Below are 24,781 nucleotides of genomic sequence, written 5' to 3'. Positions count from 1 at the left end.
CAGCGCAACTGAAGTATCGCCGGTACGTGCTTCAAATGTATTATTCGTGTTCATCACTGTTGCAAAAGTGTCTCCTGGCTTAGTAGCTGATACTTGATATGTGTCGAAATTAGAAGTTGAACGAGATTCTCGTCTCGATAAACTCCCCCGATAGTGTGTGATCGCCTGCTTCGGCTATTTTTGGAATAGAAATCCACCGTACACGAAACACTTTCTGAACCTTGTATGACAATTCTCGAAGAAGATGCTGAGTCAAGTTGATTAACGTGGGAAATGAGATCTATATAAAGGTGGCTGATCGATAATTCAGCAATATCTCGTAATATATTGAAGCAGGTAAAAATAAAAACGGAACGACGTGTATATTTTTGGATAAACACCGAGCGCTGAGTGAATTTTTTTTAACAATCAGGCTGAATCGATAAGTGTGAGTCCAAAGCGACAATAATGATTCAATAATTGTGAGGCGAAAAGTACTTGGATCATCTGAACAAGTCCGATGGAAATTTGAAATAGTGATTATACAAGCGACAGGACGCGGGGGAATTTATCGGTCTCTCAGATAAAACGATGCCGAAACTATTTCCCTGAGTTACGTAGAAAATTATTTCCTGCCCAGGCAAGCCGGACGTGGTATTATGTGGTGTCGAGGAAATTTCGGACGTTGGGAATGTCCGGTATATCGTGTTTCGCATAGTTTACCATCTTCCCCTTTGTCCCTTCGTTATTTGCTATTTAACACTTTCGTGACTACGACTTACCTGCAGAATTTTTCCCACAGTCTCAACATTGCATTTGTTTCATAAAATCATTGTGTAATTGTGTAAACAGATTTGGTTCGTTTATGTGGATATAGAAAAAAATTCGAGGTCACATATCTGACGTTGGTAACAAATGTGTTGAATAAAATTGAAAATTCGGGGTAAACGTGAGCTTGAGCTACGAGCATACATATGTAACGCTGTTCGCAAACACATGTTAAATTTATATTTATCATATCGTTCAACTTTTTGTCACATACTGAAATTGAACGGAGCTCGTATGTTCGCGAAAGCGTTTTATTGAGAATCATTAAGAAATTAATGAATATTGCGTAAAAGTAACTTGACGGAAAATTGCGACAGACCTTCTCGATGAGTCGCTGCGTATAATATAATATAAGAGTAAACATGCCCTCTCTCACCTCTCCTGCGCGCGCGCGCATTCGCGCACTTATATTCCCGCAAGACAGGAGCCTGGTGATTTTCCTGGGCGATGCGTTCCCTGCGACCCTGAATTATTAATAAAACGCCAGTATACAGTACAGTATACAGTACAGATTATAAAGGTGTACACAGTAACAACGTGCAGATACTCCCCATTTACTTTAATCGCCGTGCAAATTAACTCGCGTATCTCCAGAACGTGAACAAAATAGCTGTGTATTAAATCCGTTTAATTTCAAAAATAGCGAGGGAGCCGTCCTCGAAGTTGCCGTCTAAAATATAACTTCGTTACAACTTCAAAGTACCGAGGATATAACTGAAGGCGTGTATCTTAAGCGGAAGTGCGCAAACTTAATGATAACATCTCTTGCGGTATTTTCCTCGTGTGAAATTAATATCTTTGTTTCTTCTCTTTTAATTAATCCCAGAAATCCACAGTGTTGTTTGTAACGAGAAAGCTACACCGGATATGGCATACTCGAGTTAAGTTTACTTTTCCGAAAATTTTGTAAAATTTAACATTTCTTGCATGTTTTTTTTTTTTCATACTGCAAACCATCACGAAATCACACAATAATTAGAAACGTACTACTGAAAACACTTTATGAGCCTTTACAGAAAAATATCAAGAAAGAGTTTAAGTAAAAGAAATGTCGCAGATAAGTAATAAAAAAAAATACATATTCGGTAGAACGACGGCGGCTCTCTTTCACTCGTTTCGTTCCTTTATTCGTCACCTCATTAGTCTTGCGTGACCAAAGTCAGCCAAAGCTCTAATCGGTGCTACTATAATCGGTAAATACACTCGAGTCCCTTGTGGAATTGAAGGCGTTAATGAAACTTGACACTGCCTGCTCATGATTGTATGTATATTTAATGATGCTCATCGTCGGTCGGTGGTGAGAGAGGCGTCGTGCACGAGATTTCCACTTCTCAGATGCGGATCTCTAACCCCTTGCCCCCTGTATCCCCTCCTCCTCCTCTCTGCCTTCCGAATTCGGGGGGGTCGTAGTTATTACCAAGACTGAGGGGTTGGTCGATAACCTATTTTTCTGCGGCTGGCGTGGCGCCAGATTTCCTAGCGAGTGCTGCTGACTCTTTGACATCGAAAACACTGCAATCTCGTCCTCGGGGTAGGTCATGAATGTTTTCGAATCCAGACAAGGTTCCGCGGCGGTCGGAGTCAACGAAAACAGCAAGGGCGAGACTGACGGTCGAGGTGACCGCGCGAGCTTCCGCGTCCGATGGCATCGAATGCGCTTACGACAGCGACGTCTCGACGGCGAGAATCGATAGAATTCGATCCGATCCCTGATGTCATTAGTTGAATTTGCATGCGCACACAATGACCCTATTGAATAAATCCGCGTCGGAAGGAGGTAAGCACACTCAATTGAAAATATGGCTTTTGCGTTAGCAGCGAGAATCTCGGTAAAATTCGATCTCTAATTTTCGTCCCATGCAGGCAAATTTATGATCTCCTTCCTGTTGAAAAAAATTCACGGTGAAAGGAGGTAGGCGCATTTAGTGCCGAATGTACGGCATAAAAAGAGCGCAAAGTCGCCGGCGTTGTCGCTGTCAGAAAACAAAGAGAAACGCGCTTGTTTTATTTGCGGCGACCTGTATAACTCGATGCTATCCGCGTGATGAATGTGGAATCATAATTCACTGCGACGGTATAACGATGCATCGTTATCACGTCGGTGCATTTGGGAGCCGGCCGAAGCAGCGCCAAAGGTGCAACCATTCATCCCTAATTATTTGGATACTTTTTGAGACACGTGTCGCGTGATATCCGGAAAATATTAAGGGCTTTCGCCATAGTTGGTCGGATTTTATAGGCCGTATCTTTTTTTATTGATAATAATAAAGTTATGTGCGCGTAAAGTTCGATCAATCAAAGTATCCGCTATCGTTGTCTTGCCACCTTTCAGGTAACTGTCTGATTCCGCGCATGTAAAATGACTCATTTTCCGAGTTAATGAATTTATATTCAACGAACTATTTCAAGTCTCTGATAATGCTAAAGCTTTAATATCGTAAGAAATAATTAATATTTTCCTAAATACCAAAACGAGTTTATCATGGAGTTTCCCGCGTTATTAACAGGTGATGCTTTTTCTGCACAACCGGTCTATACCCAATCTGCAGCTCGATAATATTAATAATAGTTTTTCCTATGTTTTCGGAACTTAATGGCGTTTCCTTGTAAATTCGCGCAACATTTCCGCGCGTATTTCTTGATCACGCGAGCATTATCGGCTGCACAATATCGCCATCGCGAATCAAAGAGACTTCGCGTCCCGTGTATTTGTGCTCGGAATTTATCTCAGACCCCTCATCGATCGATCGTAGATTGCGAAGTTTTGCGATAAATGCCACGGGCCAAGTAGTGATGAATTTAACAACGCATATGAGCGCACGTGGCATCGTTGCGACGATAACGTGGCTCCGAACCGATCGGTGCCCGATTGTAACTACTGGCCGTTATTTATACGGTCTTGACCGTTCAATTCATGTCCGATCCGGCGTAATTGCATTAAAATTGCGCACCATCGATCGCCGCCTATTAATAAAATCAAATTTCCAGCGTGAGTGTGACCGAGCTGCGGCCATTATCGCCACGCGAGCGGACCGGTTTTCAAGCTGAGCACTGAAATCGGAGATCATCGATCGACCGACTGACTGAGACCTGTCGCTCATTGTCCGCTTTTCCGAGGCAACTTTCGCGGTTCGCAAGTTCCGAGAAACCGCCGGAAAGTCGGGGATTTCTTTTAATGCTCGGCAACGTTCGTGGGACGATTACAAAGAGCCATTAGTCGCTACTTGTTGTACGGAGCCGAAGTTGGCGTCGTTAATTTTAGCATTGGATCTATTGCCAAACATTTCCCCCATTCGTTTTTACAATTGTGCGCGAGGCAGCGACGTCGATGCTCGCTTTCGCCGGTCGAGATCAGGTTGAAGAGGATCGCTGCAAACTCACCATGCTGGCAGAATTTTAACTTGCTCCGCTCGCAAGTAAAAGTTTGCCGAGTGCTTTACGCTAGAAATAGCGAATAAGCTAACGCTATTATTATCAAGGACGGAAGATGAAAGTCGAAATAGCGGCGCGCAGAAAATAATTATTCATCTGTCAAATTAATACGAACTCAATAATAGCTAATTAATAAAGTAACAGAATTGTTAAAACTGCCAATAATTAATTTGAAAAATTTTCAGAGTCGCTTACGTTAATTCAAGTTACATTCACGCTTTCTGCCTTATCGATTCATATTTATACAACAGACAATTAAACAAATCTGTTCTTTTCATTAAATCCCTTTGCAGCCTTGAAATTAGTCCGAGGTAGATTCATTAATTAATAAATAAAGAATTTGCATAAGGTAGCAAACTTGAACGTATTTATCAGTCTTGCGGCCGTAGCTGGCCTTCGGCTTTTTCATATAAGATCAATATGTCCCAGGTTTCTCGTAACGTCAATGCACTCGTACATGGATAAGGAAAAAGCGATCGATGCGGCGTGTATTTCTTTGATATCGCGTCACGCGAAGCGGTAAGAATAGATGCGATTTGCCTGGGTTAGATAAGCACGTTGCATCGTGTCACACCGGTTCTACCGGTCAGAAATAATTCGGAAAAATTATCTTAAAATTAACAATCGCGTTTATATATAACCGTGAGAAGCAATAAAAAATTTATTAAAAGATACGTAATAGGTTATAGATTTTTTCATCTATATATATATATAATTCGTTTATCATATTACTTCAAAGTCAGTATATCCTTATGTGCAATATTTCCAGCGTAGTTTTTGTCTCGTTTTACTTTTCGTTCATTTTAAAAATACTCTCTGGCAAAAATCAAATAATTTCAAGTAATCTCATCTACTAGTATTTACGAGAGTATGTTTTTTATCAAAAGGACCCCCCCGAGTGCAATTTTTTCGTCGAAGGATGTCTTTCGCCTCCCCTCGTTCCCGAGCGAAAATTGCTCGAAAAGATTAAAAGAATCTTTCGGTCGCAGTTCATCATGGATCTTCGGTAACAAAAGTTGCTCGTTTCAGCATTCGACGGTAATTGACACACTCATGATTCCGACGTTATCTTCTTCAAATAGGTAATGATAGTTTTCGCTCACAATTAAAGCTCCCTCGAAACGACTCCTGTGTTACCAAGCAACCGTGCGAGTCGCGGTACGCCGAAGTACGTACGCTAACGCGACTCGCCGACCTCACGATTAGGCCCATTTGACCCAAAAACCCTCCATCGGTCAGAGCACCGTCTCAAAGTGCGACTTTCGAAAACCTGCCTGGAGACACGGACCGTCACCGACGTAAGCCACCATTTTCCGGTGTGTCGGGTTTTCGGCGAACGAATCGTACAGACGGGCATCCCTCTGAGCGGTTAATCCTCGATTCCCTTTACTGACCCTGTCGCGGTTTCACCCCCTCCTGCCCACGACGCGACGCGCTTTCCGTCCTTCGCCACCACCTCCGCCATCGTCATCTTCTTCCTCTCGCTTAGGCGAGTGCGAGGAAGCGACGAGAAGTCGCGCGCTGTGAGAATCTGCGTGCAGCGCGAAATGCTCAGCTGCTACGACGCGGACGGTCGCGCGCAGCCGATCGATGGCCCAGTGCCACTTGGCGCGCGCACCCCCGTCCTTGCCCCACCCCCGTTAGTCTTCAGCGTCCCCTCCCGCACCTACCCTAACGATCTACCCTCACTCTGCGTCCCGTTCCTCTTCTTGCGTCCCTCTCGGCGGGTTCACCCACTGGCTCCGTCTCCTGCATCTCCTTTACGTTTTCTGCTCCGTCTCTTTTCCGTTCGCGTCTCGATATTGCGTTACGCATTCCTTATCTGTCGTTGACTCCACTCCTGCAGGAAGTTTCGGATCACTATTCTCTCTCTCTCTCTTTCTGTTTTATGCATCCGGCGTCTGAGATCTTTATTTCGATTCCAGCTATGCCGTTTGTACCGTCGTATTTCCTTTTGCCTCTACTTGGCGACTCCTTTCCTTTGTGTATCGATGCGCTAATCTTGAAAATATCTTGATTCTTTTAGTTCCGCACGGCGTACACACTCTGCCGCTAGAATGACTTCTAGCTCGAGAAGCTTTTATTAAAAGGTCCGTCCTTTCCGACTTTTCCGTACCATAGATAACCTTCCGCGCTCTCCTTGACCATTCCCCAGCTTTTCCCCTTCATTCAATCTCCCCATCTTCGTTCTTCCTCCTCGTGCTCGTCGCTTTCCCTCGTTTTCATCCCCTTTCGCTCATAATCCCTCTCCTCTCTACGCGACGAACGTCGCGCAACGCTCGTCATCGCCGTCGTTGATCTAATCGCAGCCGTGATAGTGCTTTTTAGCCCCGGCTCTTTGCGAACTTAATAACATGAGCGCCGTTTCTCCTCCGCAACCACCGTTTGACCGCCGTAGATCTTTCCCCCCTGCACGCCTCCTTCTCAATGCGCCAGCTAGTTATTACTGTGGCTCCCTCTCGCTTTGACGTTTCACTAACCCTCCCTCGCCCTTCTGCGCCCTTCTCGCTCTACCCCTCTAGCCCCTTTTTCACCCCTATCCGTACCACCTCCTCTTCTGCCTCCCCTTCCACCGGAACGGCAGTCGACAGAGCGGTCGCAGTTCGAACACGCCAGCTTGCGGATCACGAAGGGTCTGTCCGTCTGCCGTTTCCACCCTCGCAGGCGATTCCTCTTCTCGCTCCTTCGAGTGTCTCCGGCCTTTCTCTCTCTCTCTCTCTCTCTCTCTCGTCCTCTCCCTCTTTCTTACTCCTCCGTATCAGTTCATCCCGAGTCGACGTTCATCGCCGCCACCGTCGCGCTGCTCGACTCTACTCTCCGAGTGGCGCGTTACCGATCAGACGAGCGGACAGACGTGGTGTACGGCCTTTGCGAGTCTTTCTCACACCGGCGACACATAGCGGGATGGACCTTCGGCAGACCAGGAAGTCGCGCACGGGTTGATAGGAGGTTAGTCAGATCCACACACTCGCGCTTTTACGGGTAAAAGCTCCGCTTAGAGGCGCGGACGGAGAGAGTCGCTCCGAAAGTCCATCGACAGCGTACGACACACCCAAACCATGAAATGTGCACCTCAAGCATGCCTAAGGCCACCGAGTCTTTGGAGCCGCGTTCGACGCGCTAGATCAATAACCACGTCGCGAGGAAAAGCCGGAAACTTCTCGGTCGAGAATCCCCGCTCCCCCTTTTGAAAGCGTGCCCGCCGGAGTGTGATGTGTCGTGACGACGGTAGTCCATAATTGACGATGTATGAACTGATCCACGCTAATCGACCGCGGTCTCCTTGCGGTATACTCATTTTTAACGAGTGATCTATTAATTAATCCGATCTAATCGACGATAGTTCCATCCTCTCTTAGCCGGTGATCTATTAATTGACGTTAGCAGCTCCCAATGGATGGTCTACTAACGACGGAACTTAATTGATAATTTACTTGATTGATATCCAGTTGGCGCGATACAGTTCTGCATTTATCAGCTCTGCCAGCTAATGTCTGCCGGTCGCCTGGTTCGATAATTAGTCCACGATAGTCTTCCTGAAGCTTCGGTGAGACCATTTCGAACTGGACGAGGAAGTCGGATTCTTCGTCGGCGAGCGAGGGCAGACGTGTGTCATAGTAAATCGAGACGGTTATCGATTTTTTACGTGTGGCTCGTCTCGGCTTGAATGTCGAGGATGAACGGAAACGTTGCGGTAGATATCGGCATCCGATGGATGCAAAAGCCGATCGAACGGCGGGATTAGGTTCCAATGCGAATTAAAGAGAATCGACGAGCGAGCTCCGTCGCGGGCTGATCGAAACGACGACGTCGCGGTGCACCTTTGCGACGCGAGGAAAAAAACTGTATGCCTCGATTTAGCGTGAAAAATAAAATGACCGCGTGTTGTAACAGAATTCCTGGTGTCACACGGAGAGTTTTCTCGCCATTTCCACCGAACCTCTTTCACCCAGTTTCTCCGTACAGAATTAAACGCACGTACGAAGTGTCCCAGAATTCCCGATCTTATTTTTAGTGAAAGATCCTTCGATGAATTTGGGTTGCGATTTTTCTCGCGAATTATTTCTGCTGCCGCTTATTCTCGAGTTTACAGTAATCGAGGGTAATAAAAGGTCGTCTCTCGCAAAAGACGAGGATATTGAAGCGAGCTGTGCTCTCGTGATATTTTAATATGTTCTTCACTCGCTGAAACGTAGCATGTTGAACAGTCGCATTAAGTATCCGGCCAAATCGATTTCAATTTCGGCCATTGGTCGTCCGTAATTAAAATTAAATCTGCGGATTCTGTCGTGCACCGTGACGGGGGGTACAGATACCGTGAAATGATACATGTGAAATGATACATGTGAATTGTATTACCGATAGTCTCGCCGACGTTATTACTATTAAAGCAGGTTGGTACAACTCTGCACAGAGTTAGGCGGGGAGAATCAGATCAAAATCTCATAAGCCACGAACGATAGATCGTTCGTGCTATATTTCGACATCCTTTATCTTTCGCCAGAGGTCCCATCGATCATGTTACGGCCGATGGTTCCCCTTTGCGCGTGCACACGTCCGAAGGTGAAAAATGATACGTGCGAAATTTTTTCTTGCAAAATCAGTCCGCGTCCTTCGAGGCGGAATGAGATTTTTCTGTGCTGTTTCTCGTGAATGGTACATCAGCGAAGGCATCGCCATTCATGCTGCTCACAAAACGACTTATCGACCATGCCGGAGATATATACATATGTATGGGTCGTGTTTCGGCGCACGGGAAAATCCTGAGCCGGGTTTTCCCCGGCATTTATACCACGCCGTACGAATTTACGAGCAAGAATAAGATTTAAATTGGATTTATGCGTTGATTAACGTACGTTCGAAATCTCACTTGAAGCACTTTGTTGCCATGGTTGCGGTGTAGCCGCGGTACGTAAGGTATTCCAGAAATTGCGTATTCGTTCGCGAGCTTTTCGATGAATTCGTTTCCTCAGGAACGATACATTTGATTGTGCTTATCGAGGCAACTTTTTAATTTTCAACGATAGTTGCACCAGTGAATAAACTTCAAGTAAAATTTTAACCTGTGATAAAGAAAATCATGCCGGAATTAACGTTCACCATCTTGATGCTTAAACGGCCCTTATTATTTCTCCGTTTAGAAATTATTGCTGTCTCGAGAGGAAGATTAAAACCTTAGTTACAGCATTCCTCCAACTTTATCTCTAATGTCTGCTGGAGAATAAGATACTAAGAAGTAATTTCCGCGCATTTTTATACACCGAAGAACTTCATATATTAAATGGACTGTTGTAATATCGGGTGTAATATCCACTGTAATTTTTTTTATTAATGTCATGAAACGAAATAATCTATTCGCGCTTTGAGAATGCGAGAAAGTCCCGTTAATCTGCTCGCGAACTTTTGCGCATCGAAACACATTGTGAAACGAATCCGCTGTAATCTGGCATAACGCAATGTTGAATGCGAGTATGTGTCGCGGTAAATAGGACGGCGAAAATCAATATATTTATTCTTTCGCACGGTTCGATACAGGTGGTACTCCATGACGTACCGGCTGGATCTTGATAAAAAAAGTGTGACCTCGCGTAGGAGGATAAAAATAATATCCAGGCGTTTTACGAATAACTTTAACCTTCTTAGTTGTCCTAACGGTCAACGTAAAATCCGGATATATGACGAGGAACAGGAAGAGAGACAGACCCGGCGCCATCCTGGAAATAATCATCCCCGCGCATTTTCACGTGCTTAAAATAATTTCCCGTTGTTCCGGTCTGTTTTCACTTTCGCTTTCCTTTTCCTCGAAATATCATATCCGCCGTGAAAACTATGAGAAAAAAACCTCCATTTATTTTTTTTTAGGAAGAAAACGCATAAAACACGCAATGAAAGCGCACAATAGAGAAATACAATGCGGGAGGAGGACGGTAAATAAAAGGTAGACTCCTCGTTTGCGAGGATCGTTATGGAAATGGGATTGATAGAGATGACGCGCGCGCTGCTATGATAAGTGGATCAATGAGTACCATATTTAATAAGAGCAGATAAAGGAGCGCATCAATATTGAGCTAAAAGCATCGGCATATGCCTGGAAATTCGATTGACGCGGGATTTCCAATCACCGGTCGAAGAGCTTCATCAGAAATAATAACAAAATTTTCTGACGAACAATCTAAAAATAACGAAACTCGTTGTAAACGACACGGGGATCGGAACGGCTGTATTTAGCGCTGAATCAGTTCATTAGAACGTGTGACGGAGCTAATAATATTTATATTGCTCTTAAAGTCATACCCCTTCGGGAAATGTCGAGAGTCTTCGATGTGCGTAAATCCGTTTTTCCTTGCGATTTCTGGATAAAATAATTTTTCTTTTCCCGGAGAAAATACGGATGCGCGATGAAATCGAGTCGATTAATTCTCTGCCGAATGGGCGCAACAATTATTTTAATCAGCTAGTCAAATGGCCGGTCGGTGCTTTAATATTATCGAACGTTTAACGAGGAGCCGATGGAATGCGAAAAATGTATATTGATGGTATGCCAGTAATTAGCGAAACTGAACGTTATATAGCGCGGGTTATCGATCTTCTATAAGTTCCACAGAAATTTCGCGCATGAATCTCCGTATACGTAAGAGATAGTATTAGCAATTAAAGCCATAATTAATTGATACATTTCAGAAGAAAGACGTCGGAGTCAATTTTATCGAACTCGCTTTCTGGAAACACAAATTTATGCATCGAGGAATCAGGATAAAAATATATAGGCAGTCACTGCCTAGAAGAACCTTTACTTTGTAATTTTAATGAAGAATTCTCCGACAAGCTTGCGATCCATTCAGTACCGGAATTGAATACGTCATGGACTTAAACCACACTGCCAACGAATTTCCCTTTCTTCCTTTTAGTACCGATAAATTTAAAATATTTCAATCGAAAATAGATTATTTATAGATTACTTCCGTGACAGTCTGGTTAAAAATATTGTAACTGGATTTTCGAGCCTTTTCGATCGTAATTAGCTCTTAACGTCATTTTGTCTCCGAAATGTGCCACGAGAAAAAGATTTTAGAACTGTAATTTCCACACACATGTGTACTTACTTCGTATTTATTTAATATTAGGTGCGTGCAAAAGTTCGTATGATATTAAAGATTTTTATTTATTCATAATGAAATTAACAATGAAATAACATAATATTTTAATTAAATTATTGACCTTTGCCATCAATAACTTTTTGCTATCTTTTAGACAATAGTTTTTGAACAATAGAGAGATAAAAACGATTCTCCCGGGAGAAGTCATAGTTTTGCGGCTGCGCCATTTTTCGTCAATACCGTCGATTCGCGTTTTTCCGACGAACCGTGTGTTCCTAAGCCGCGGCTGGTATTAGCTCGTGTATAAATCCGGCTTCGAATCCATCTGGAAAATGTGCGCGCCGCTAATTACCAAAACCGAACGTTACAGCACAGCGGCGGTTATCGATCTTCGCGCGTATAAGTTCGGCGGAAATTTCGCGTTGCGGCTGCGGCGCAATCGTGCCCCCGGATCCTCCTGTCCCTTCGCTCCCCTCCTCCCCGTGGTGCCGTTTCGAAACTTTTCCTCGTGGGGCGCATTTACGTGATCCAATAAGTTAATCGCCCGTACCGATGCCTATAGCGTTTCGGTCGCGCTGCGCTTACATGCGGGATTAGTACCTAACTTGATAAACTCCGCCGTTACGTAAGCCGATCGTTTTCATCCTTAACCCGCGACATCCCGACCTGCGGGATCGCTCATAATTCTTTCCCGTCGTTTCCATCATTGTCAGCCGTGTTATTTATGAGCGCTTATATCCAACTTCGAGTCGAGCTCCGGTCATTTATTCGTCGATGCTATCGCGAATATCCTCGTGTTCTCCGGTGCGAAGGGAACAGGAGATTGGACGGAGTCCAAAGAGATCATGCTCACCCTTACCGATGTCTTTCCCTCTCCGCTTTTCCATCTCCGTCCAATTTCGTTCGCAAACACGTTCGTTTCACGCTCAAGTCAATGTATCGCGTTCGTGTCGAGAATAATTATATTACTCGTGATATAACTTTTCGAATATTTTAATACGAAGAATACGAAGAGTATAAAGTGCGTCCCAGCATCGGAGAGGAGAACACGGATATGTAATAACGTCGCCTACGAAGCTCGAAGTCCGAAGTTTGGTTAATAAAAAGGAAGTAGCTAATCTTACGCGCGCACGCCCGATCGTTATATTTTCTCTCTACGACGTAAGCTTCTCTAACTTTAACTTTAGATTACCATGGTTAACATCGCGGAGAAAAGGAGTGGTGGGAACTTAATTCCGATAATAAAAGGCTTACGAACAGATTGGTAAGGAACTTCGATTACTTATTTTCGTAATCAACACGGCTACAAACTAGAAAATAGAAGAATCTTGGAGATTATATATTCCGTTCTTTTTTCGTCATATTTTACAACGTATTTGTATTAAAATTGCGTTTTATCCCGGAGATTGGTTCACGAAATATTAATTCAAGATTACAATTCATCTTTTAATCCCACTCGACATTTGTTATTATACGTAACTGCGTATTACACGTTTTATTATTTATCGCGTTTCTGGTATATAAAATTCGATGGTATTTCTTTTACCAAATCCGGATCATATTCGATCAATTTGACGCTACTGACGCAAAGGTCTCGAGGCCAACTCAGCCATAATTATCCGTATAATCGGCAATTACTCTTCGTAATACCGATCGGCAGTGCGCGCGCGTTTTGCGTTTAACGTAAGCGTTTCTCGAAGCGCAACGCTGCCCGTTGTTGCTCGATCGTTTGAACTGCGATGCCATTATCTGCATTATTCTAAATCCCTTTTACGCCAGACGTTACTACGTACGCTATCGCTAAATATTCATCGTATGCACACGAGTGTACACGCGCGTGTCTGATAACGGCTACTACACTCGGGTATCCGCGCGTTTTACGGCTCGCACGGACGCGGTATTTCACTTTCCCGGCCGACGAATCGCGTCCTGTATCAACGCCACCGCGGAAACATTTGCATTTCTGGGTTAGGCATTAACACGCCCGTATACATGTGCCTTTGTACATGAACCGGGCGCGCATATCGTTACAATCACGCGAGGAAGCCGATTAAGTATCGACGAAATCGGGCCAATTTTTTGTCTGGAAATTAGATCGGGAATTGCGTCGTGTCAGTCACGGAGAAAATATTATAGTAAAAATTACTACCATATTTTGTAACGTCGGACCATACCGGAATTATAACCGAAATTATTATGTGTGTTGTAATCTTATATAATGTCTATAACGAAGCACACCACTAAAAATTACAACGCACATCATAATTTCAGTTATAATTCCGGTATAGTATCCAGCATTACGAAATTTTGTGATCATTTTTACTACACTGATAGAAATTTATTGTTACGTTCGGTGCCAATCATATTTTGTGGTAATAACTACATGTGCGTAAAGTTATTCACACTATAATAACAATTGACTAGAAAAATGATTCTCTTAACTATTTCTATGGTTAATCAAAAAGTGGATATAGTTGACACCGAAAGTAATTATAATTTTCTACCAGCGTACAATATTTTCTCCGTGATCACATCATGTCGATATTGTGTTGCATTTATTCGTAACTTTTCCCCACTTTTTTTAAAGAATATTTTTTTATTTTTAACGCCATGGATCCCCGCGATCATGCGAGACTTTCTCATGCGTTATCACGCGATTCTTTATTATTAATTCAGCAGTACTTGAAACTATGATTTTCTACATGCGTGAGAGTCCTTATTGTTGCCTAGTACAATAGCGTTAACGCAAAATCCGAGATTTGATTTTCGCAAATGCGAGGTTCGCTGATAATAATTCGCTGGGAAACAAAAGGTTAAGCGCGAAGATCTCGTATTCTAGGTTCTCTCGTAGATACGAGACGCGCAATGTGGACGGGACCAGTATTTCTTTTTTGCACTTATGCGAACGTTCAATGCCCGGAAAGATATGCGAAGTGGAATCGCGACATAGTTGGACGAGGGGAACTCGTCTCAGACAGGTGCATACCTGCCAGAGGACAACCTGTAACAAGAAATACAGCAACTTTAGGATCCAGCTTGTTGCGATCTACGCAATCGCATCGATTATCATCGATCGAACGATTTCGCTCGCGCTTAAGATATTTCCCTCGCAATTTTTCTGAATTTCTTCTTTTTTTTTGACACCTTCTCCGGTCCTTCTCTCGACTTTTCTCGATTTTCCAGGCAACCTCGTTCGCTCGCTTGGCGTTAAACACACGATGCGTGTCCGATGTGTGCACGCGTGCGTACATGAAGCGCGAATCGTGGATATAGCCCGCGAGAGAAAGAGTGAGAGAGAGGAGGAAGCGGAGAGAGAAGGACGGGCCGGAGACAATCGATATGTTTGCACTGTGACGGCCACGCACGTCTTTCTTCCGTTCCAGTTCACTTCCTGCATTCGTCGAGCGCGCAGTATTACACGCGGAAATCGATGATCGCGTGTGGAAAAATTCCGGACAACGGCCGCACGTGCATACACGCATCAGTACAAGTGCGTTCTCCTCGAAACGCAGAGAACAGGTACGCTTTCACGCTCTCTCGCGAGGCTCTTCTCTCTCACGTGCGCCGCACGAGTTTCCTTTTCGTTCCGATTTCACTGGCCGGAAGTCTCTTATCGACGGCTTCTGCGCGGTCAAGTCCCATGGCTCGGCACCAACCAACCGAGTTTCCTCCGTTTGCCCTATCAGTAGGGCTCTCTTTGCACGCTGCCCGATCGCGCTTTCTGTGCGTTAACGCGACGCGATACACCGAGCGAAAGCTGCGCAAGATTCTTGAAAACTGGGAATTGCTTGGAGAACTTACATGAAAAAGTGTTCTGAACAAAGTTCACGGAAGTCGAGAGAATCTGTGGAGACTGCCCGTCTCGTCGCGGATGTATCTGTTTGACAAATGTGACTCGATGGAGAACAGACAACGCTGAAGAAATGGGTCAAAGGTAGAATAGTGCTGGATAAATTCGTTTTCGGATTGCATTCCCTTCGCGTGCTTATTCGCAATATAAATTCAATTTGCCTTGATAAATTACGAAAGATCGCGAAGGTGAAAGTGATAAATTGATAACAATTGTTAATAATTGCTATTGATAATAAATTTCATTAACAAATTTCATTAACAAGAAGAACCAATACATGACTAAGCCTTAACGCAATATTTTTCACATTGTTTTTTATTATTAAATAAAGGTGAAAAAACTTGACTCTATCTTTCCAAGAGAATTTTATTGAAATTAATATTCGTTGATATTCATCAGTTCTGACTGCGATTCATTTGCGGTTAATCTCATCACACGTTGGTTGAATACCTTACAAGCCGTATAAGAATATTAGTGAATACTCTCTCTCTTTTATTTTAATTTCCTAATTTTTACGTAGAAACGAACGAATTAATTCGAAAAGGAGAAACGTATCGTACATTATATTAAAATTACGTAAAACTGAGTTGCGTAGGATGAAGCGCAAGTAACAACCTGACTCCGTTCGGCAAAATAATTCCTCTCGTCGGACGACATGCGAAAAGCGTTTTCCCGTTAACGCAACCAGGCCTCTAATAGGCGATCTATTTTTCGTAGCACGTCTCAGCGTGTCGCAGCACGTCGCAGCACGTCTGCACGTGTCAGCTCATTTAACCATTGCAGAATGTTATACCATTGAGAACGATCCGCTGGCATTTCCATCAATCTAAAGCATCTTATACGGACAAGACTCGTCGATGTAATTACACCTATGCAATGCGTACTATTGGGGAGCCGGGCAAAATTTAATTAAGATTCATTCAGCGATTAATTTAGAATCTGCATCGATTTGATCGTATCATTGTTATCGACGACATTAACCACTTTTCGAACGTTTGTTATTTCTTGTACTGTTTTCGTGAGAACTTATTTTTGGAACATCGGAATGTAAGTTCTCGATATCGTAGATGCGATGCAATACGAATTTATTACCTTAAGAGTAACAGACGTCAATTTATATCATTTTAAATATAACCATCTCACATAGGAATGCTTCAGATTCACTGCAGTATAATTTTAAAGTAGAAAAACGCATTTTGACGAATTGAGATTAAATGACATAAACGGATGAAGTTTTACCTCTCCCTTAATTCCTACTTTAATTTTAACAAAAATTTTACATGAAACTTTAGTCATTTGAAAAACGAATATCGAACATCGGAAAATGACAGGGAACAGTGATATTGTGCAATATTATTTGCAAAAATCGACTTCAAATCCGTTGAAGGATTTGCCCTGGAAATTTTTTCTCGAACTCGTCAAATGTAGCAGAAGTTCATGGAGTTTTACACGAAATACGACCGCGAAATGTGCGTGGAGATAACACATTCGGAGATATTACGTATCTTCACGCATCAATGCGCATTTCCGATGTCAGCTCGAAGGCGAGTTCCTCGCTGGATGGAAGACAGTTTAAATCGAGTGTGACGTATATCACGCGGGAGTGGGCGAAGGACTGCCTACTATTACAGATGCACATCAAAGAGTCGATTCAATTATCGATGGACTTGCATTGCGCGTACGGAGAGGTTAAATGCAATTAAGTTTTGCCATCCGTAGTTCGCGTACTACGCGAAATTGGAGAGTATTATACTATCAGTAAATACGGGAGCGTATTTATCGTATTGGAAAGGTCAATAAATCCATTCGATACCGTTGCAAGTTCGTAGAAAACTACCGTGCGAATTTGACAATTTCAGCCGAAAATATGCGTTTTTAACAAATCGCGGCGCACACACGCGCTCGTGAACTAAAGATAAACGGAAAAATGTTACGCTCAGTTACGATAAATACCGAAGTACGAGAGAAGGAGAGAGAGAGAGAAAGAGAGATTGCTGCGAAGATATTTGAAATGACTTTCTATCGATTTGTTATATCTTTTAATTTGTGAACGTTAATTGATTCAATCCTCACATATACATATAATTTCATGCACTTTCGGAGTTGCCGCAGCGTTTTAAATAATTACGACAGAAATAACGACCGGACATTATTACATATCGCTCGTTTAATTTCAAGCATTTTAAAATTCGTATATTCATAAATCTTCCGATAACTTGGAGTATTCCTAACTCTTTGAAAGATCATTTTACGAGTTTTTAGATCCTACAGCCGCGCGAAATTCGCATATCTTTCTCTCGGGCGAGTCTTCAATCTTAATATACGACCGCCGCGATAAATTTTCGTAAAAGAGTCGATTGAAACTCGCCCGAGGCAATCCGATAATATTTTAAGAGAGAGAGAGAGAGGCGATGGAGTCTTCAAACGATCAATTATAATTAAGGTAAAACCACGCGCCAAAGCCGCGCGCACAAAGCACGCCGTAAGCCGATAAATTCAGCTGTCTCTCCGACGGGTTACGGGATTAAATCCCAGTTTTCTTCGCGGAATGCGCGAACCGATTTTTCTGCCGCTTTTATCGGGCCGATTTGAACGCGCCTCTCGGCAGGACGCTCGCAATGGTTTATCTCGGGTTCTTGGCTCGGGCCCTTAATGGAGAAACGGAAAGGACCTCGCTCAAAGGCCCCATCTGAGACTTTTGCCCTTTCGGGGCGCTTCAAAGCTCGCGCGCATTCTGGTGAATTGCCATTTGGCGCGTCGACGGCTGGATCGGGATAAGTGATTTCGTTCGTTTTCGTACGATAGTCTCCAATTACGACGCGAGCGTCCTGAAGTTCACGACGAGTTGCGCCGAAAGACCGAATGCAAATTGCGCCGCCGGCACGCAACTCGTACGCTCGTGTCAGACAATGAACGTAACAATCGCACGGTGGTCGGTTCAACGGTGACCGTTAAGTTGTCCTGCACTTAATTAGAAATTCCTCGCTTAATCACGATAATTGAACGCGCTGTGCATTTAGCGAAATAATACAGCTTTGTGCCATAGAGGAGCGGAATTACTGTAATTTTACTTCCTACTATAAAATCCGTTAATCCTCGGCAACTACATTGTTCAATGTGGCCAGTTACTACCGGCCAGCCACACCTGATGTTTTATTTGCAATAAGTCGCGATGCAGCTTATCTTTTTTCATGGAGTATTTAGCTGTTCAAATGTCAGAAAAAATTCCAAATGTCCTTCTCGACTTGAATTGAATATTACAGGAAATCGAGAAAATATTCGTACAAAAAAGCTTTCAGAGAGCTTTCAGAGAATTCTGAATATTCAAAAGCCGCTTTTGTGGCCAATAATGAAATGTCGCTATTCAATCGAGCGAGAAATACGAACATACAATAGAGAAATTCGTCGAGTAAAAATAATGTAAAACGTAAAATAAAATTGGTTGAGAAGAAAGTCGTTTCGACACTTTCAAGTTTTTCTTCCAGCTCCCATAATATCCGCCACACTAGCAGTCCATTAATGGGATTGCAGTCGTGTAAAACGAAAATAAGAGTTGCGATTCAATTTCTTACGTTTTCCGCTCGCGTGTTCATGTATCGCCCGTCAAACGACAATTTCTACGTATAAAAATGTGAAAACGAATACTGATTTCAGTTAGCAGAAGAGCGAGCACTCCCGGAAGTAGTGAGCACGACGGCTCCGTGACCACGTGAAGCGGCTGGGCCTCCTGCGACGGGGAGGTCGAGGACCGCGTGCGCATCCCCTTAGAGCGTCTCTCAGACGATGATAGACCCAAGCTCGTCCGAAGAGGAGAGCGAGGAGGATCAGAGCACCCACCATGGCAGCAGCAGCGGTGGTGGCGGCGGCGGCCGTGCTGGCAGCGGAAGCTCCCACAACTCTCGTCGCCATCCCGGCAGCGCCAGCAGCGCTCCGGGCTCTGGTAGCGTTGGCTCGTTCGCCTCGACTGTCGTCGCATCGCCCGGTGGCCCAAATCATGTGGGTCCACCGGGTTCTTACGGGTCTGGGGGTCGCGCTTCGAGCACGACGAGCCAGCAGGACACTGCATCCAGCCTGGACGTGCCCAGCAGTCATTCCAGCGCTAGAAACTCCCTGTCGCCGTCGATGAGCGCGGCTCAGGATGCCGCCAACTACGCTCAGAGGCCCACGAGCCCGTCACCGTCGGTGGCTAGCGAGAAGACGGAGGTGGATTTGCAGGTACGCATGTTCCTTCTTGACGTTTTAACACATTCAAAATGTCTCCGACGTTCTTTTTGTTTCGGATGTACTCGAGAATGTCTGATATAAATAATGAAATAGGTACGAGGCGAATTTTCACAGGAAATAGTCTGATAATGTAAACAAAACGACAGTTTCTTATATTATTGCGAACAACAGAAATTGCGAGGAAACGTTTTGCTTGGCCCAATTTCTTTTGCGCGGAGAAAAATTGGATTATGATTTTTCTAAGATACGCACCGCTGTTTCGCCGATACCTGTTTCTTCTTATCTTCTTTAGGATAAGCAGGAGAGGGAAGAGGTGGAGAGAAAGCAGCGGATCCAGCTTTACGTTTTCATATCTAGATGCATCGCTTATTCGTTCAACGCCAAACAACCGTTGGATATGGTGCGGAAGCCGATAAAAGTAACGAAGCAATTATTGGAGGCGACATGCTCTCGTTGTCAGGTGAATAACCAGATAAATCTTCGTTTGAAACGAATCCTAATTGATGATAAAAATAAGAATTGTAGATTAGAGCTTCGTGACAAATGCTACACGATATAACTCATTGTCGTCCATTTACATTTTCTTCGTGCATGAATACCGTTTGAATACACGTATTATGTATTTATCATTTTACGGAGTAAGAAAAGCGAAACCCTTCGTGGCAGATGGTCGTTTCTCGAAGCCTTATTCAGAGTCTTATAGTTGTCTACCGTGTAACCTTCACCTTCGCTGCTCTTCTGCTGAATATATCGAAGCTATACGATCGCATTAAATTATTGGCCACTATAAATATAGCCCGTTCTCCTCTTATATCGACACAATCGTGTCTCACGGTTTATGCCACGTTGCGTGAGATGCATGTTAATCTTCCTTGTATTTGCCGCTGTGCCAAGTCAAATTTCCTTACAACACGACGTCTTGACATTTTTTTAGTGAGGAGATGTGCGCCTACGCGTTACGTAAGAAATATTCGGTACATCACTCTGTTCGGCGAATGTGCCTATCGTCGAATACTCTATATATATATATATATATATACACATGATGATATATACATGATGATACAAAAAGACTAATCAGTGAAATTCAGAATTGAGAGTGTCGACGAGAGGAGCGTTGTAATACCGGAGAAAATCGCATTTCACAGGATACGCTTTCGGAGGTTTTTCAAACGGGCTCGTGTAAATTTCAGGGTTTTTTGAAGGGCGAGACGCAGATTATGGCGGACGAGGCGTTCCAAAACGCCATACAGAATTTTCACGACGTGGTCTTGAAGTCAGATAGATCATTGCAAATGGTGCAGAGCGGAGGATGTACCCAGAACGACTTCCGCGAGATATTCAAGAAGAACATCGAGAAGCGTGTTCGGTGCCTCCCGGAAATCGATGGACTGAGCAAGGAGACTGTGCTTACGTCCTGGGTGGCCAAGTATGATTGTATCGTGAAAGGTATAGGTGAAGAAGACAAGAGGTCTTCCAGGACGCAACAGCAGTCTTCGAACTCGGAGGCGGTACTGTCGAAGGAGCAGCTGTACGACATGTTTCAGCAGATCCTCGGCATCAAGAAATTCGAGCACCAGCTTCTGTTCAACGCCCTCCTGTTGGATTCAGTCGATGAGCAGGCTGCCGCCATCAGGAGGGAGCTGGACGGTCGCGTACAAAAGGTCAACGAGATGGAGAAGGTACAGAGAGAACGGTTTGATTCCATTCTTTTTATTTGTTTGACTTGGATATAAACAACATAATTTTATATCAAATAACATAATTTTACATCAAATATCATTTTGTTTCATTAGATTAAACCGTGTTGTTTGATGTAGGAAGGCATGCACACTATAAAGTAATAAGAAGAGACAGTCAATAGTGCGAAAAATGAAATATCAAATTTCTTCAGGATTATTTAGCCAGAATTGTCGAGCCATTTTTAGTGAAATGACAAAATAAAGTGAAACAATCTTTTTTTTAAGCAAATAATTTTCTTCTCTTTAAGCCAAACAATAGATTATTCTGATCGAATAATAAATTGAAAGATCGAACAATAAAATGATTCGAAAAGCCAAACAATTGTACCGGCTGATTGAAAAATTGGCTTATTTGGACTATTCCATATAGATGAATTTGTTTGAATTAAATAACAGTTTATTAACTCGAAAGGAATCGTTCTCTCTGTGTACAGCCGCTTTTTCTTTTTTTTTTCTCGATCGCTTCGTCGTCCTCTTTGGGACACTGTCTCTCTGTTGTTACTCTCACGCATTCTTCGACGATTGCTTCTGCTCTGTTCCTGACCACCGGCCGTTCCTTCTCTTATTCCTAGAACCGCAAGCTCATGCCCAGATTCCTCGTAAAAGAAATGGAGTCGCTCTACATTGAGGAGCTCAAGTCGTCTATCAACCTGCTAATGTCAAATTTGGAGTCGTTACCGGTCTCCAAGGGTTCGATAGACAGCAAATACGGGCTGCAGAAGCTGAAGCGCTACAACCATCGTGGTGAGCGCTCCCGCTGCCGCGGTCAGGGCTCTCTCGGTAAACTGGAGGGCGACTCCGCCGATTCCGATCCCCAGCTGACGAAAATGGACGTCGGTCTGACCTTCCAACTGGAAGTAGTCGTAATGGAGGTCAAGGGCCTCAAAAGCCTAGCATCCAATAGAATAGTTTATTGCACCATGGAAGTGGAGGGCGGAGAGAAGCTACAAACTGATCAGGCAGAGGCCTCCAAGCCCATGTGAGTAGAATCGGACGATCAAACGATCGACCGATCACGATCGACTGCATGGAAGGTCAGGACCGATCGAGTCATTCTCGTCCTCGGGTATATTATAGGTGGGATACACAGGGTGACTTCACGACGATGCATCCGCTACCGGTGGTTAAGGTTAGACTGTACACCGAGAACCCAGCGATGCTCGCTCTCGAGGACAAGGAGCTCGGCAAGGTGATACTGCGGCCGAATCCAATGCACAACAAAGGGCCCGAATGGCATTCCATGATCGTGCCCAAGAATTGCGCCGATCAGGATCTACGTATAAAGGTCGGATGTCGTATGGACAAGCCGCTCAACATGAAACACTGCGGCTATCTCTTCGCGATGGGCAAGTCCGTATGGAAAAAGTGGAAGAAGCGGTACTTTGTGTTGGTCCAAGTCTCGCAGTACACATTTGCGATGTGCTCGTACAAAGAGAAGAAAAGCGAGCCGTCGGAAATGATGCAGCTCGATGGCTATACAGTGGACTATACCGAGGTCGTTTCTGCTAATCTCGTGGTCGGCATGGATTTAGAGGGCGGAAGGTAAATTTTCTCCCCCCGCCACCCGCCGGAGAGTGAAAAATACCTAACCGCCGCGATGCAGCATGCGAGTAGTAGTACACACACAATCGTAACGTTATTGCGAGTTGCCGTTCTTTTTTTCCTTTTTTTTGTCTGTTTTTTTTTCTCATTACAACGTTAACCGATATGTTGCTAGACACGTTGATATGATACGTTGAGCAATGCGTCGTAGTAGTGGCAGCACTTGGCTTCATTCGTTTTCATTGCCGCGACATTATTAGACGTTTCTTGTAAATAGTAGACAAAGCCCGATGAAAATTAGACACCGAGGAGATTTTCCGGCTGGATCGAGCTCGTGTGCCGTTAATCGAACCGATCTTGGAATTTTCGCTCCGGCTCCGCGATAATCCGGAGTTCAGACAGCTCGCTTCCACGACCCGAAAGTTTATTCCTCAATCACACGTTGATTTCCTAGCGAGCAGTTAGCCGGTACTCAGTAGCTAGATGCGAAAGAGCAGATAGAGTTCTTTCGGTAAAGCTCGTTCTCATTACGACGATCGCGTCCAGCGCGCAGAGTATCTCCCAGCTGGCGGGGCAAAGGTCATGCGTCGGCCAGTGTCCAGTCCATGTGCAATCGCACGATCCGCTCATGAGTCGCGTATACTCGGCAGGTTCTTCTTCAACGCCGTTCGCGAGGGCGATCATGTAGTGTTCGCTTCGGACGACGAGAACGAGTGTCATTTGTGGGTGATGGCGATGTACCGGGCGACCGGTCAGTCGCACAAACCCACTCCGCCGGTCTCGGTGGCCGACAAGAACTCCACCATCAGTAAGATTCAGGGCGACGCCGACCGGGCGAAGAAGCACGGCATGGAAGACTACATAAGCGCCGACCCGTGCAAGTTCGACCATGCCGCCCTGTTCAAGTATCTGCAGAACTTGATCCTGGATTACAGACTGAATGATCCCTACTGCTCGCTCGGCTGGTTCTCGCCCGGTCAACTTTTTGTGCTGGACGAATATTGCGCCAGGTAATGAAGTTGCTGTTTGTCGAGTTTTAATCTCACCTGTCCGTTTCCGAGACGCATTTCGTATGATTGCACTCGAACAAACGCCCGCACAGTCTGTCTAACAAGAGCGTGATCGGCAAAACTTTCGTTTGTAATCACGTTTAATCGAAAGCTCTCGAATAGTAGGAAAATATGCCTTGGAAATGCCAGATAATTATATATATATAGACAAGGGTTGACTCGACGATTTATTAATATAAAAGTGTTCAGTACTAAATAAGTAATGTATGTTCATCTTACTTTTTTATAACGAATAGTTCAAAACTTATGTTGGTCATGTTCTCATTAGACAGATTGTGTCTTATTGTGGTTTTAATTAAATGTGTATTTTTCTCTCTCTTTGCTCATATATATTTCTAATACATGTAATAATTGCTATTTTCAGTCAAGAAAAATTGATCACAAAATCACGATCATTTTCATGAAAATTAAGACTTGCAAGTTAAAATAAAATACAAGGTCTAGTCGTAATTATGGTACAGCTGTAAAAAAGGATAATTTCTCGTATGAATATAATTCAGAAGTGTAAAATAAAAATTTTTTCATGCGGCTTTGTTCTTTTCACATTCAAAATTAATCTTCTTAAACTCGAAGCTTGAAAAAAATTTTATTCTACATTTTCCATTTATTTTTTCCACAGAGAATCATCCGTTTTACAGTTGCACTACGATGACGGATCATATATAAATCTGAAAATTAAACATTTTAACACAACAATTTGTTGTCGTCAATCTTGTTTGCGATGTCGACTGACATTTGTTTTCTGACGATAGATACGGCGTGCGTGGGTGCTTTCGGCATCTTTGCTACCTTAACGATCTGTTGGACAGAATCGATCGTGGGATCATGATAGATCCGACATTGATACACTTTAGCTTTGCCTTTTGCGCCACTCATGTTTACGGTAACACAACCGATGGAGAGGGCTCGATCACCCATGAAGAAAGAGACAAATTTCAGGAGATCAAGGAACGGCTGAGATTGATTCTCGAGAAGCAGATCACCAATTTCAGGTAAATAGTCCCCCGGCTTCCTTTG

General features: G+C 43.8%; 2 protein-coding genes across 8 annotated transcripts in view; one reads left to right on the top strand and one right to left on the bottom strand.

Annotated features, from left to right (window-relative positions):
* The first annotated feature begins 6,827 nt into the window (after positions 1–6,827).
* LOC106741334 (calcium-dependent secretion activator) overlaps positions 6,828–24,781 on the top strand; it is a 25,802-nt gene continuing 7,848 nt past the window's right edge. For 5 of the 7 annotated variants that reach the window (XM_014613188.1, XM_014613187.1, XM_014613186.1 and 2 more), the window contains exons 1-8: positions 6,828–7,188; positions 18,841–19,401; positions 19,703–19,870; positions 20,604–21,092; positions 21,725–22,131; positions 22,230–22,694; positions 23,345–23,704; positions 24,517–24,756. In XM_014613188.1, the coding sequence (XP_014468674.1) occupies positions 18,970–19,401; positions 19,703–19,870; positions 20,604–21,092; positions 21,725–22,131; positions 22,230–22,694; positions 23,345–23,704; positions 24,517–24,756 (2,561 nt within the window). In that variant the 5' untranslated portion in view covers positions 6,828–7,188; positions 18,841–18,969. Of the gene's footprint in view, positions 7,189–14,736; positions 14,856–15,039; positions 15,271–18,840; positions 19,402–19,702; positions 19,871–20,603; positions 21,093–21,724; positions 22,132–22,229; positions 22,695–23,344; positions 23,705–24,516; positions 24,757–24,781 lie in introns of those variants that run through there. The other 2 variants (XM_014613182.1, XM_014613183.1) reach the window with 2 other exon arrangements.
* LOC106741340 overlaps positions 14,256–24,781 on the bottom strand; it is a 22,661-nt gene continuing 12,135 nt past the window's right edge. Inside the window, exon 3 of the mRNA XM_014613205.1 lies at positions 14,256–14,337. Coding sequence (XP_014468691.1) covers positions 14,307–14,337 — 31 coding nt within the window. The 3' untranslated portion in view covers positions 14,256–14,306. The remainder of the gene's footprint in view (positions 14,338–24,781) is intronic.

Source organism: Dinoponera quadriceps, unplaced genomic scaffold (genome assembly GCF_001313825.1).
Source record: "Dinoponera quadriceps isolate SergipeBrazil2010 unplaced genomic scaffold, ASM131382v1 scaffold405, whole genome shotgun sequence".
Lineage (NCBI taxonomy): Eukaryota > Metazoa > Arthropoda > Insecta > Hymenoptera > Formicidae > Dinoponera > Dinoponera quadriceps.
Note: the sequence above shows the minus strand (reverse complement) of the source record. Positions and strands in the feature narration are given on the sequence as shown.